Source organism: Poecile atricapillus, chromosome 23 (assembly GCF_030490865.1).
Source record: "Poecile atricapillus isolate bPoeAtr1 chromosome 23, bPoeAtr1.hap1, whole genome shotgun sequence".
NCBI lineage: Eukaryota > Metazoa > Chordata > Aves > Passeriformes > Paridae > Poecile > Poecile atricapillus.
Window position 1 is genome coordinate 2,502,354 of NC_081271.1, and position 14,603 is coordinate 2,516,956.

Here is a 14,603-nt window from a genome sequence, read left to right on the forward strand (position 1 = left end):
CCCTGCAGAGGGGACAGGGGGCTTTTCCCAGCGGTGCCCCACGCGTGACCGTCCTGCCCCGGCGGGGACAAAGCGCGGGGGATGCGGCTGAGATGAGGCCGGGGGAAAACCTCTGGCTGTGCTTGGTGGGAGCCCCCCGGGGCACCCCAGACCCGCGGGGGCCATCGTCCAGGGTCTGGGGTGCCCGGGGGGGTCCCACCAAGCACAGCCAGAGGGGATTCCCGGCCAGAAGCGGCTGCGGGGACATTCCCAGGGCGCGGACGGGGAATCCCACGGCCGGGAGCGCGTCCACGGGGAAACATCGCTGCGGGGGAAGCTGCCAAGCAGCCCCGATGCTCGGGGTGGGGGGGTCCCCGCGGGGCCGGTCCCGGTGCCACCCCCGCCCCTCCCGCCGTGTCTCCTCCCTCCCGGCCGGTCCAAGGCGCCTGCGCTGCCCCGTTCCAGCCGCTCCGAGCCCATGGCATCGCCGGCCGTGGGGCCGTGCCCCCGGCCGCTGCCGCCCCCCGCTGCCAAGCGCCGCCGGCCGCCCGGCCCCGCCGCGACCCCCGCGGGCGTCCGCTCTCCGGAGAGCCCCGGCGGGGCCAGGGCTGCGCGGCGGCTGCGGCGGCGAGGGGGAGCCCCGAGGCTGCTGCCGGACGTGCGGAGCATCTTCGCGGTGCCGCGGGAGCCCCCCGAGCTCGGCCGAGGGCACCGCTTCGCCCCGCGGCTGCCGCGCCGGGGATGGTGCGACCTGTGCGGGGAGGCGGTGCGGGAGCGAGCCCTGCGCTGCGACTGTGAGTGCTGTCCTGTGTCTTCTCTGTGTCCTGTCTGTCCCCTGTCTGTCCCCTGTCTGTCCCCTGCCTGTCCCCTGCCCGCTCCTCGCTGTCCCGCACCCCTGCCCTGCCCGCATCCCCGCCCGCTGCTGCCGTCCCGCATCCCTCACCCTGCCCGGACTCTGCCCCTCCGGACCCTCTCCCTCCCCTTCTCCCCATCTCTGCACCCCTCAGGACCAGCTTTGGTGCTGCCAGGACCTGCGGGCTCCCCCCGCTTCCCCTGGGGGCTGCGCATCGGGAGTGGCCGGGCCGGGGTCTCTTCATTTTCCGGGTTTGGAAAATGAAGCTTTTCCAGGAAAGAGGAGATGATCGGCTCATGGGCGGGGCTGGCATCAGCGGTGAGCGGGGAGGGTTCGTGTTTGTAAAGATTTCCAGTGGGGGGTAAAGTCCTCCAGAATTTGCAAGTTTGCCTGAAGCTCTGCCCGAACTCCTGGGGTGAGGGAGCTTGTGGCAGTGGGATGCACCGAGGAGCTCCTCACTCCGCATCCGTCCTGCCCCGGTTCGTGCTCTGCAGGACATCCATCCTTCCCCGGGGTGCGAAGGGGCACGGAGGGGCCCGGGGTGACCCAGATGGGGCCGTGTCCCCTGGCCCTGGCGAGCTGTGAGCCGGGTTAGGCGTTGTGGGAGAGGAAACGAAGAGTTTTTACCGATCTGTCGCTGAAAACTTGGGGATTTGAGCCCTGCTGGCTGTGAAATAACTCCTGTCCAGCTCAGCCCCTCAGGCTGGAGGGGAAACTCTTTTGGGATGCAGCTGCTGGGGCTTGAGGGGTTTGAAAATTCGCTGGTGGGGGTCAGCTGAGCCTCCTGATTTTTGGCAGAAGGTGCTAACGCTGATGCCATCCCCTGCAGGTTTGTGCCCACAACATCCCCTGGACCTGCGAGGGTGTGCAGGGCAGGGAGGCGGTGCCGGGGATAATTTGGGACTGAGCCGCGGGCTGGGGCTGGGGGAAGCGTCGCCGCTCATTTTTGGGGTTGTTTGGGAGGGCTGTGCCAGGCACGTGCAGCAGCAGCAGCAGCAGCAGCAGCTAATTGCCTCAGCGGGGTAATTAGAGCCTGGCTCAGCCAGTTCTGGTCCTTGCGCTTGGCTTTCCTTGGCTTAGGAGGCAATTGAAATGTTTCTGGTGGGGATTTGCGGGGCGGGCAGGGCTGTCGGCGCTGCCGTTTGGGATGAGGAGGATGAGGAGGATGAGGAAGGACAGCAGCACCATATGGCCCTGCTGCAGCTCATTAAGGCTTTAGCCCTGACTGCTGTTAATTAAATGTAACCCAGCACAACGTGACACGGGGACACGCCGGCACCTCGGTGGAACGAGGGGGATGTAAATCTGATTTCTGGGGTGCACCTTTGCTTCCTGATTAATTCCCCCAAAAGCTGCTGAGGGCCGGGCGATTCCCCCGGGCTGGGAGCTCCTGGAGTGCCGCAGGGAATGTGGGAATGAACGTGCTTTAAAAATACCGAGTTTAGGAGAAATAAGGTTTATTTGAGGGAATAAAACTTTGTGGAGGCTCTTTCGCCAGCCCCTGGAAACTGGGGCGAGGTGCGAGGTGAGCTCCTGGTCCCTGTGTGCTTTGAAATGCCGACTTTAAGTGGCAATTCACAGAATTTTGTGGCGTTGCGAAATGCTGTATAAATAGCTGTTTTGAGGGACTTCTCCTCTGACAGGATGTTTTCCATACTTATATTGAAACAGATTTTAAATAACTCTATTTCCCTTTTCATTTCGGAGAATTATACAGACTGGGGGAGTAATTCTGCCTCAAAAACTCCCCAAACAACCGGGATGGGAGGGGAGGGACACCCATATCTGCATTCCCTGTCATCCCAGTAGCGATTCCCATTAAAAATGCCTGAGAGCTGCAGACGGGGCGTGCTCTCCCCCTTTGGTGAACATTTATTTTTTACTCTCTGATGCAGAGTTGCTGCTTGTTTGCTTCTGACTTGCAGCCCGAGGATACTCAGGTTTTTTGTTTGTGCAGTTCTGGCCTATTTTTATTTAAGCCAAATCTGGTTGTATTTAGGAAAATGGGAAAGTGGCATTTATATGTTTATATTTATTTATATATTTATTTATATATTTATATTTATTTATACATTTATATTAATTTATCTATATTTTATGCATTTTTATATTTATTTATATATTTATAATTACCTATGTATTTATATAAATTTATATTAATTTATATATTTATATTAATTTATCTATATTTTATATACTTTTATATTTATTTATATATTTATATTAATTTATATATTTATATTTATTTATATATTTATATTTATTTATATATTTATATTTATCTATATTTTATATTTATCTATATTTTATATTTATTTATATATTTATATTAATTTATATATTTACTTATTATAAATACAATATCAATAAATATAATTATAAAGAAGATATAATACAATATAGTAATACTATTATAATAATAGTAATATAATTAGAATAATATAATATATTAAGAAATATAACAGCAATATAAATATAACAGCAATATAATATTAATATATTATATAAATATAATTAATATACTAATCAATATACTCTATAAATATGTTTTTACGTATTTATATATTTATTTATTATAATAATTTACTGTTCAGTCTGGAGAAAAGGAAGCTCAGGGGGATTTTCTTTGATTTTAGCCCAAGTCCTGCCCGTGGCTGCTGCCCCTGGGGCTGATGCAGACGCTGCCTGAGACATGGGAGCCTTTTTCCCTGTTTTTATTTGGAATGGGGGGATCTCAGCTGCAGTTTTTGGGTGTTTAATGCAGCTCCAAAGCTCTCTGAGTGTTTGGTGAGCTCTGGGGGGATCTCAGCTGCAGTTTTTGGGTGTTTAATGCAGCTCCAAAGCTCTCTGAGTGTTTGGTGAGCTCTGGGGAGATCTCAGCTGCAGTTTTTGGGTGTTTCATGCAGCTCCAAAGCTCTCTGAGTGTTTGGTGAGCTCTGGGGAGATCTCAGCTGCAGTTTTTGGGTGTTTCATGCAGCTCCAAAGCTCTCTGAGTGTTTGGTGAGCTCTGGGGAGATCTCAGCTGCAGTTTTTGGGTGTTTCATGCAGCTCCAAAGCTCTCTGAGTGTTTGGTGAGCTCTGGGGGGATCTCAGCTGCAGTTTTTGGGTGTTTAATGCAGCTCCAAAGCTCTCTGAGTGTTTGGTGAGCTCTGGGGGGATCTCAGCTGCAGTTTTTGGGTGTTTAATGCAGCTCCAAAGCTCTCTGAGTGTTTGGTGAGCTCTGGGGGGATCTCAGCTGCAGTTTTTGGGTGTTTAATGCAGCTCCAAAGCTCTCTGTGTGTTCTATCTGCCTTTGGGACAGCACAGAGACCGGGCTGGGGCAGCTTCGTGCTGGGAACGCTTGGGTGGACACCGGCTGGGAATGGCTCAGGTGCTTCCCTGCCTCTCTGATAACCAAAAAAATCGAGTATTTTTATTGATATTTGTATTGATAATTGAATATTTGAATATTGGTTTCTTTGCTGCTGGAAAACACTGCGTGTGGGGCAGCCCTCGGGGGAAACCTCCGAGCGTGTCCAGCAGCTCTGGGAACGCTGCCACACCCGGATCCAGCCTTTGATCCGCAGATCTTGCCACAGAGCCGGCTCAGCATCATCCAAAGGGTTTTGTGCCTCTGCTCTGGAGCCGCCCCTGTCTCCCGGAGCAGTTCTGTGCTCTGCCTCTATTTCCTTAAGGAGGCAGCCGGTTAAACCCCATTTCTCTCTCCAATTTCTAGAGTAAAGCTCAGTTCCGATCGCAGTTTGCTTTAGATAAGGAGTTCTTTACCGAGCCCTGGACGAGGCTCTGCTGCTCCCTGATTTTTGTGTCTCCCACGCTCAGTCTCTGAGCCGCTGTAAACAATAATCGCCGGCACTTCACAGGACCCACAGCGCTTTGCATTTCTGTCCCATTCAGCTGATCCTGGAGCAGATTCCCGGAGCTTTTCCTGCTGCCAGGTGGCTGGGATGGGGTTGGGTGAGGACGGGGTGGGGTCCGGGGGTGCCTCCCGCCCATTGAGGCTGCCCCGGGCAGGGCAGGGCAGGCAGGGCAGGGAGGGCTCCTTCCTGGAGCTGCCCAGAGCCCTGGGGACCTGCCCAGAACCCCGGGGACCTGCCCAAAGCCCCGGAGACCTGCCCAGAGCCCTGGGGACCTGCCCAGAGCCCCGGAGACCTGCCCAGAGCCCCGGGGACCTGCCCAGAGCCCTGGGGACCTGCCCAGAGCCCTGGGGACCTGCCCAGAGCCCTGGGGACCTGCCCAGAGCCCTGGGGAGCTGCCCAAAGCCCTGGGGACCTGCCCAAAGCCCTGGGGACCTGCCCAGAGCCCTGGGGACCTGCCCAGAGCCCCGGAGACCTGCCCAGAGCCCTGGGGACCTGCCCAGAGCCCCGGAGACCTGCCCAGAACCCCGGGGACCTGCCCAAAGCCCTGGGGACCTGCCCAGAGCCCTGGGGACCTGCCCAGAACCCTGGGGACCTGCCCAAAGCCCTGGGACAGGCTCCTGGCGAATCTCAGCTCTCCCAGGGTCATGTTCCCTGCTGCGTTCCACTCCGCTGCCTTGGGAAGGGTTTATGGAGAGAGACACCGGCCCAGGCTCCAGCTCTTGCCTTGCAGGTTGGTTTTCATCCCAGTGAAGCTCAGTGGAGTTTGCTGGTCTGGCTGTGGGAAGGAGGGAGGGAGGGAGGTGCACAGGGGTCTCTGGGTGACTGAGGAAGATCCCCCTCATTGCTCTGGCTGCTCGGGGTGGGGTTTGGACTGGTTAAATTCCATCTTTGTTATTCCCTGTGTGGTGCTGGACGCTGTTTGTGACAGGGGTTCTGAGCAGAGAGGGTGTGGGGTACAAAGTGACAGATTTCAGGGGCCTTGTTAAGCTGGTGTTTGTGTCCCACCCCATCACTTGACCCCTGGGACAGCTGTAACTGATCCACCATGGAATGGTTTGGGTGGGAAGGACCTCAAAACTCATCTCATCCCACCCCAGCCATGGCAGGGACACCTTCCCCTGCCCCAGGCTGCTCCAAACCCCATCCAGCCTGGCATTGGGCACTGCCAGGGATCCAGGGGCAGCCCCAGCTCCTCTGGGCACCTGTGCCAGGGCCTGCCCACCCTCCCAGGGAACAATTCCTGCCCAATATCCCATCTACATCTCTCCTCTTTTAATTTAAAACCATCCCCCTGGTCCTATCCCTAAAAAGTCACTCTCCCTCTCCTTTAAAATGCCCTGATTTTCATGGATGCTGTGAAAGGCTCTACAAGCCTCTCTGAACTATGTGCAGAGTTTAAATCAATGTTACAGACACCGTTAATCTCAGTGTATTCCTTTAACCTCTGATTAAACACTGGGGACTTTTTTATCCCTCAAACTTTAAAAGACTGCGGGGAAAAGCAGCAAAGAGAGAAGAGAGGATGCCGGGAAGAGACCTCCCAGCACACGGCCGAGTCCTGCGCTTTCTCTCTCTAATCTCTTCCGTTGGGTTATTTTATCTTATCAAGCAAAAAGCCCCAGAAATAGAAAGTTTTCCATGGCTTACAGGAGATGCACGAGCCCTGAGCTGCTCTCCCTACTCGGTAAAATAAATAAATAAGCCGGTCAGATGGCAGCAGGTTGTAAATGGACAATGTCAGTGCTTTATCTCCGTGGGGGAAAAGGCCTCTGGTGGGAGCAGACACCTCTTGCTCCAGTGCCTGCTGTATCCCAGAGCATTTGGGGTTGGAACGTGCCTGGAGAGCTCCTGGCCTCCCCTCCCGAGGATGACGGACGGGAAGGCGGGAGCAGCCGCTTGTTTTGGGCTTGTAACAAAGAGAATCCGTAAAATCTTCAGGCATTTCCCCAAATCGCAGCCCTGGGCGGTGGGACGGCGCCTGCCGAGGAGGCCCAGCAGGGAGGTGTTGCTGGTCAGAGGTAGGTGCTGCTGGGGCTGGGGGATCTTGGCTGGGTTTGAAGGTTTTCTGCTGCTCTTTGGGGTGCAGGGTCTGCCCAGCTCTGGGGATCCTGCCTGCCAGCACGGGGTGGGCACGGGGCTGGCACCACAGCTGGGGCACAGCTGGCTTCAGCTTCTCCTCTGGCTGCTCTGCAGCCCCTCTCTGGCAGGAGCACAGGGCTGGCACCACAGCTGGGGCACATCTGGCTTCAGCTTCTCCTCTGGCTGCTCTGCAGCCCCTCTCTGGCAGGAGCACGGGGCTGGCACCACAGCTGGGGCACATCTGGCTTCAGCTTCTCCTGTGGCTGCTCTGCAGCCCTGCTCTGGCAGGAGCACGGGGCATTGGTGCTGTCCCACCTGCAGCTCCAAAGGAAAATCGGGTTTTTGTTACCCCCTGGCTCCAGAACATCTGGGCAGCAGCTGGGGCTGTGCTGCAGTGCCACAGGGACCTCTGTCACCGAGGGGGCCTTGCCTGCCCTGGACAAACAGAAACAGCCCCTGGGGCTTCCCAGTGTTTGCAAACAACGATCCCAAACCATCTGCTTTAGACCCAAAACCGCCAAGACCGGAGCAAAGTGATGGAGCTGCAGGGCTGGGCTGGATCAGTGCCCTGGGGGGGTTGCAGAAGGACTGAGACCCTTCCCTGGGTGCCACAGGTCCTGCCCCAGCCCTTCAGAACCCTCTGAGCCCTTCAGAGCCTCCTGCTGTCCTGGAGCCACAGGGCCACATCCTGCTGCCAGCCCTGAGGTCACCCCAGTGACGCCAGGAGCACCTCAAGCTTGCAAAAGCCAACCTCAGGGTGGAGGTGTGTGAGCCCCTGGAGGATTCCAGAGTTTGGATGGAGGAAATCTCTGTTCTGCCACCTTGTCCCAGCTCTCAGACGCCTGTGGAGCCTCCTCCTCCTCCTTTTGGCCCCATTTCCACTGGGGTCAGGTGGAGTTGGAAGATGCCCTGGGGGGTGTGTGGTATCCTGGGGGTGGGAATGGGAGGATTGGGGTGGGCAGAATGACTGGAGAAGTTCTTCCCTGGGAGGGTGGGGAGGCCCTGGCACAGAGCAGCTGTGGCTGCCCCATTCCTGCAAGGCCAGGCTGGGAGAGGTGAAGGTGTCCCTGCCCTTGGCAGAGGAGTTTTAAGGTCCCTCCCAGCCCAAACCATTCTGCAGTGCTGTGTTTAGGCACTGAGATGGGCATTTATATGGGACTGATTTACTCATTTATCCCCCTGAGAGACTCTGTCTGTGGGGAAAGGGAAATTCCCTTCAACCACCAAAGTTTTTCACAGTATCACAACCTTTCTCTCTCTTTTTTTTTTTTTTTTTTAATAAGAAACTCCATTTCCAAGTGTTCCATTGTTTGACTGGAATGGAAATTATCTTAAAGCCTAAGTGGAGGCATCCTGCTCCTCTTGGCAAAGTGGTCACGTGGCTGCTTCCCAAAGCTGTGCAGGCTTTCTAAAATTAGTGTTGCCCAGCGGATCCCCAGTGATTAGCCCTGTTAATAGGTGACGGTGACTAAGGGGGTGTCACACTTTAATCCCACACAGAAATGCCACAATGGGCCTGATCCGCAGGAAGTGCTTGGGAATTGACATTTCTGTGCTCCAAATTACCCGTGTCAGGCTTTGCTCTGCGTGCTGGAGCCGCCCAAATGTGAAAATCTGGGCCCCTGTGGGCAGAGGGGACATTGTGGTGGTGGTGGCAGGTGCTCAGGTGAAGCCACAGCTGGAGCATTCTCCAGCTGGCAGCTCCAGCAAAGACTTGGCCAATGTCCCCCATTTCCAGTTGCTGGAAAGGTCATGCATTAAATTACTGTGTAACTGCAGCTTATCTCTAATTAAAAAAAAAAAAGAAAAGCCAAATCTCTCTGCTTTTCCCCCAGGCTTACTTGAGACAACTGACTTGGAATGGGGGAATGACAGACAGCTCAGGCCAGATGAATGTTAAATGATAAATGATTCCCCTGTTTCCCCTGGAGATTGATGTTTCCCCTCCCAGCACTGGTTCAGCTCCTCTCATTCATTCTCAGGCACTGGAGAGTTCACCAGAGCTGAGCAGAAAACCAGTTTACAGAGCAAACATGGGATATTCCTTTGCTTTCCTACAAGCCCCAGACATTCAAAACCAACGACCCAAATGCTAAAGAAATAAAATAGAAAAGGAAGAAAAAGGAAAAAGAAAGAAACGTGTATGTAAAACACGAGTTCAGTGGCTCTTAGCAAGGTGATGGGGCTGGTGCAGGGACAGGCACTCACATCCCTCTGTGGACTGAGCTCTCTTGCCTCACTTTTAGGATATAATTTTTTTTTTTCCCAGGTTGGTGACCGCTCTGGAATTTTGGGCAGTGTAAAAAGCAAATCTAATGGTGTTTGTACAGCAGTTAAAAATTAAAAGGCTCAGGTGGGCCTTAAAGTGGAAGGAGGTTGTTCCCTGCAGTTTGGAGGGGTTGGGAATTTGAGGGAGGGGGATGAAGGAGTGATGGCCACGAGTGTGGGATCCTGGAGCTGGCTGTGCCCCTCTGCACACCCCTGTGCCTGAAGGGGTTAAACCTGGTCTGTGCAGAGCCCCCTGTGCATGGATGGGTTCATGTCTGACACAGGGGCAGCATCCAGAGAAAACAGCTCCAGAAATGCCCTGCTGCAGCTGGGGACAGGAGGTGACAGCCCCTGCTGGGCTGGGATGTGTCCCTGCCCTGGCCAGGCGGGGATTTGGGGCTGCTGGTGGCAGATGTCACCAGATGTCACCAGAGCTGGCCCTCAGAACTTTCATCTTTAGCCTTGGCTCAGAGAAGCTGTGGCTGCCCCATCCCTGGGAGTGTCCAAGGCCAGGTCAGACACCTGGAGCACCCTGGGATGGTGGAACTGGATGATCCTTGATGTCCCCAAACCCCTCTGTGATAATTGAATCATTTGCTGTGTGTCCAGCACAAAGATATTTCCTGGTGGTGGGAGGTGAAGGATCCTTTCCCCACCCTTGCCAAGCTTTTGCTGCAGGTGACACCTCCCAGGAGCAGAGCTGGTGTGGGGTACCCCACGCTTTGGTGGGATTTGAGGATTTTTCCATCCTTTATATATCAGTGAGGCGGCAGGAACGTGGCTTGTGCTGCTCCATTGCACCCAGGAGCTGAGGTTTCCCTGGGGAGAGGGTGGGGGAGAAATTTTTACCCTGGATGAGGCGTTCTGGGGTTTCTCCTCACCTGCAGGAGCGTGCCTGGACGGGGACAGGTGTGTTAGAAGGGACATGTGTGTGCACATAACTTTTTAAAAATCCTTTTGTTTCTTTTTTCTCTCTCTTGATTCTGCATTTCTTTTCTCTCCTGGATTTCTCGGAGCTGAGCTCCTTGGGGATTTTCCCTCATGGGGAGTCCCACTTATTTCAGTCCTCTGGGTCAGGACAAAAACTCCTGAGCTCGTTAGGATCTCGTTTCTCGTGTTTATTAGGATAATCATTAGGATGTTATCACAAAACTTGGCAGGTCTCTCCAGACTGGCTGCACAAGTTTAAATCACTGCAACCTGCCTCATTTCTTTCTGATGGTACAGCAAGGCCTTGTGGCTCACTTTGGCCTTTGAAAGCACAAAATGGCCTCAAACAACACAGTTCTTTTATCTTTATACTCATTCTTACCCAATTAACCATAGACATGTAAATTATATTTTAATGACCCAGTGACCCATCACCTGTGTGCTGCACTGTGACATTTTCTGTCCAATCACTCACTATTACCCAAAAACCTCGAGGAGAACATGAAGAAAAAGGAAAAGAAACAACATTCTAAATCCTCCATCTTGTCTTCAGTTTTCTAAACTATTTTAAACTCTAAACTTTAACTTTTTCACCCAGAGACTTAAGAAAACTCTCTAATTTACACACTCACGCTTTTAGCTTTTCTATCTGACTCTAACAGTTGGATCTAACATGGATCACCGTGAGAACATGCTGACGGATTTCATGTTGTGTGAAATTCAGTGTTCTCCTGGATCTCAGAGCCCAGCTCCAGGAGCAAGGGTGTGAGTGTGTAAATCAGAGCTCAGCTCCAGGAGCAAGGGTGTGAGTGTGTAAATCAGAGCCCAGCACCAGGAGCAAGGGTGTGAGTGTGTAAATCAGAGCCCAGCACCAGGAGCAAGGGTGTGAGTGTGTAAATCAGAGCCCAGCTCCAGCAGCAAGGGTGTGAGTGTGTAAATCAGAGCCCAGCACCAGGAGCAAGGGTGTGAGTGTGTAAATCAGAGCCCAGCACCAGGAGCAAGGGTGTGAGTGTGTAAATCAGAGCCCAGCTCCAGGAGCAAGGGTGTGAGTGTGTAAATCAGAGCTCAGCTCCAGGAACAAGGGTGTGAGTGTGTAAATCAGAGCCCAGCTCCAGGAGCAAGGGTGTGAGTGTGTAAATCAGAGCCCAGCTCCAGCAGCAAGGGTGTGAGTGTGTAAATCAGAGCTCAGCTCCAGGAACAAGGGTGTGAGTGTGTAAATCAGAGCTCAGCTCCAGCAGTAAGGGCGTGAGTGTGTAAATCAGAGCTCAGCTCCAGCAGCAAGGGTGTGAGTGTGTAAATCAGAGCCCAGCTCCAGCAGCAAGGGTGTGAGTGTGTAAATCAGAGCCCAGCAGCAGGAGCAAGGGTGTGAGTGTGTAAATCAGAGCTCAGAACCAGGAGCAAGGGTGTGAGTGTGTAAATCAGAGCCCAGCTCCAGCAGCAAGGGCGCACACTCTGTGTCTCAGACTCCGAAAGTGTGAGCAGGGACAGAGGTGTGAACAGGGACAGGGGTGTTAGAAGGGACAGGGGTGTGAACAGGGACAGGGGTGTGAACAGGGACAGGTGTGTTAGAACAGCCAGGTGTGTTCAGGGACAGGTGTGTTAGAACAGCCAGGTGTGTTAGAACAGCCAGGGGTGTTAGAACAGCCAGGGGTGTTAGAACAGCCAGGTGTGTGAACAGGGACAGGTGTGTGAACAGGGACAGGTGTGTTAGAACAGCCAGGTGTGTGAACAGGGACAGGGGTGTTAGAACAGCCAGGTGTGTGAACAGGGACAGGTGTGTGTACAGGGACAGGTGTGTTAGAAGGGACAGGTGTGTTAGAACAGCCAGGTGTGTGAGCAGGGACAGGTGTGTGAGCAGGGACAGGTGTGTGAACAGGGACAGGTGTGTTAGAACAGCCAGGTGTGTTCAGGGACAGGTGTGTTAGAACAGCCAGGGGTGTTAGAACAGCCAGGGGTGTTAGAACAGCCAGGTGTGTGAACAGGGACAGGTGTGTGAACAGGGACAGGTGTGTTAGAACAGCCAGGTGTGTGAACAGGGACAGGGGTGTTAGAACAGCCAGGTGTGTGAACAGGGACAGGTGTGTGTACAGGGACAGGTGTGTTAGAAGGGACAGGTGTGTTAGAACAGCCAGGTGTGTGAGCAGGGACAGGTGTGTGAGCAGGGACAGATGTGTGAGCAGGGACAGGGGTGTGAACAGGGACAGGTGTGTGTACAGGGACAGGTGTGTTAGAAGGGACAGGTGTGTTAGAACAGCCAGGTGTGTGAACAGGAACGTGTTCCAGCTCTGGCAGTGCTGGAATACCTCTGGCTGCCATCCCCAGTGTCCCCCAGGGCTGCCTGACGCTGTCCCTTTCTGTCCCTGCAGACTGCAGGTACACGTGTCACCAGGAGTGCCATCCCCAGTGTCCCCCAGGGCTGCCTGACGCTGTCCCTTTCTGTCCCTGCAGACTGCAGGTACACGTGTCACCAGGAGTGCCATCCCCAGTGTCCCCCAGGGCTGCCTGACGCTGTCCCTTTCTGTCCCTGCAGACTGCAGGTACACGTGTCACCAGGAGTGCCATCCCCAGTGTCCCCCAGTGCCTGACGCTGTCCCTTTCTGTCCCTGCAGACTGCAGGTACACGTGTCACCAGGAGTGCCGCAGCCTCATCCAGCTGGATTGTCGCCGCTGGCAGAGCCAGGTGTCCCCGGAGAGCAGCCTCCTGTCACCCTGCAGCCAGGTACACCCGGGGGGGTCCCAGGGGAGGGGACACAGCCCCTGAATGTCCTGCAGAGAGCTCAGCTCCTCTCCCCAGGGCTTTGCAGGGAGGGAGGGCTGTGAGTGTCATCGTGCCCTGCCCAGCTGGGTTGGTCCTGTGGGATGGAGGTTGGGAATGTGGGCATGGCCCTCCCTTGCTGTAAAGGGATGTGTGAGGCTCTGTCGTGTTTAAAACACCGCTGTCACCTCCAGCAGAGCGGGGACATCGACCGCCACACCCCCAAAATCCCAGTGCCTGCAAGGGAGGCTCAGTGCTGGGAGGGAGTTGTCCCAGCACAGCACCTGGCAGTCAACTGGCATTTGGAAATTGGCATTTCTGTGGTCCAAATTACCCGTGTCAGGCCTTTGCCTCGCGTGCTGGAGCTGCCCAAATGTGAAAATGTGAAAATCTGGCCCCACATGGGCAGAGGGGACGCTGTGGTGGTGCTGGGACTGCGCAGGGCAGCAGCGTGGGTTTGTAAGGAGCGCTGGCTGCCAGCCTTGCTGTGAGGGTTTCAGCAGTCCTGGGGGATGGAGACTCCTCAATCTGTGCTGGGGATGTGCAGTAATCCCAGGATTACTCCGGAAAGCTCAGCTTTGCATTAATCCCCGCCGGGGTCCTGCGTGTCTGGGGCTCCGGCGTGGGTGGCACAGGGAGGCTCTCGGCACGCCGGGTGAGATGTGAGCTGCTCAGGGCATGGCTGGGAGACCTGCCTGCAGTGGGTTTGGCTGGGATGGAGCCTTTTCAGGCTCTGGGTGCTTTTTGGAAACGTTTGGAACTGCAGATGGAGCCTTTTTAGGCTCTGGGTGCTTTTTGGAAATGTTTGGAAGTCCGCAGGGAAGTCCCCGTGCCTCGAAGTGTTCAGAAGATGAGTGGATGTGGCACTTCATGGTCTGGCTTAGTGGGTGTGCTGGGATCCAGTCCAAGGTCTTTTCCAGCCCTGATGACTCCGTGGTTCTGTGTTTTCTCCTTGTTTATATCCCCCTTTGTGCAGGACCTTGCTGTGCTCGTGCAGAACTGGAGATGGGAACACTTTGCGCTTTTCCAAAATCAAACACAGAGTTTCTGTGTGGTGTGTGGGGTTTGGATTCCATCTGTCCTTTGCTGGGCAGCTGCTGCTGGGAATAAAATGACCAGGAGGGATCTGAAGTGGGATGGGATTCATCTTCCTAAATTATGCATTACGAAAGGGCTCAGAGTGGGTTCTTCAGGTGCTTGTATAAAGGTGTGAAACCAAATTTGTGTGTGGTTACACCTCCTTTGGATGTCACTGGGCTTCCCCCAGCAGTGCTGGGCTCTTGGAGAAGAGAAAGCTCTTTGAGAAAGGCTCGTTTCAAATTCAGGGACATCACCCCAGCCAGAGTTATTGATGGGCCTAATAACAAACTGGGAGCCCGAGCTTTGTGGCCATCCATCACCCTGGCACGGCCCTGGTGTCACCCTGGGGAGGGGGAGGCACCCTGTGCCAAGGAAACAAAAGTGTCTCTCCAATTCCAGCAGCAGCCAGAAATCCATCAGCCCTTCCCAAAGGCACCTCGGAATCCTCAAAGCCCTGCCTGGGTTCCTGTGGCCTTGCTGGGGGTGTGGGAGATGATTTGAGGGCTAATGAGGGTAAATCACTGCAGTAAAGCTCCGTTATTCCTTGTGGATAATGGATAATCAGGGAAAAATCCGTGCCAGGTTTGCTTGATCCGAGCCCCCAGCCACGTTCCTGGGGGGTTTCTGTTGGTCAGGCAGGTTTTGCTGCTGGAAAGGAGGAGGATGGAGGGAAAATAATGTTAATATTCCAGTAGGAGACTAACAGGATGCCTGAATACACTGGCAGGAGGGGAAGAGGCCTGAACACACACGAAAAAATTAATAGCTGGCATAATTGGAAGTCATTAAATCATATTATCAA

At 54.1% G+C, this 14,603-nt stretch overlaps 1 protein-coding gene across 5 annotated transcripts in view; it reads left to right on the forward strand.

The window, feature by feature from the left end:
* The first annotated feature begins 573 nt into the window (after nt 1–573).
* The window catches only part of RASSF5 (Ras association domain family member 5), a 29,897-nt gene continuing 15,867 nt past the window's right edge, over nt 574–14,603 (forward strand). The window contains exons 1-4 of one of the 5 annotated variants that reach the window (XM_058855973.1): nt 4,574–4,767; nt 5,330–5,419; nt 6,628–6,707; nt 12,576–12,685. In XM_058855973.1, the coding sequence (XP_058711956.1) occupies nt 5,334–5,419; nt 6,628–6,707; nt 12,576–12,685 (276 nt within the window). In that variant the 5' untranslated portion in view covers nt 4,574–4,767; nt 5,330–5,333. Of the gene's footprint in view, nt 774–1,248; nt 1,312–1,630; nt 1,662–4,573; nt 4,768–5,292; nt 5,420–6,627; nt 6,708–12,575; nt 12,686–14,603 lie in introns of those variants that run through there. The other 4 variants (XM_058855975.1, XM_058855976.1, XM_058855974.1 and 1 more) reach the window with 4 other exon arrangements.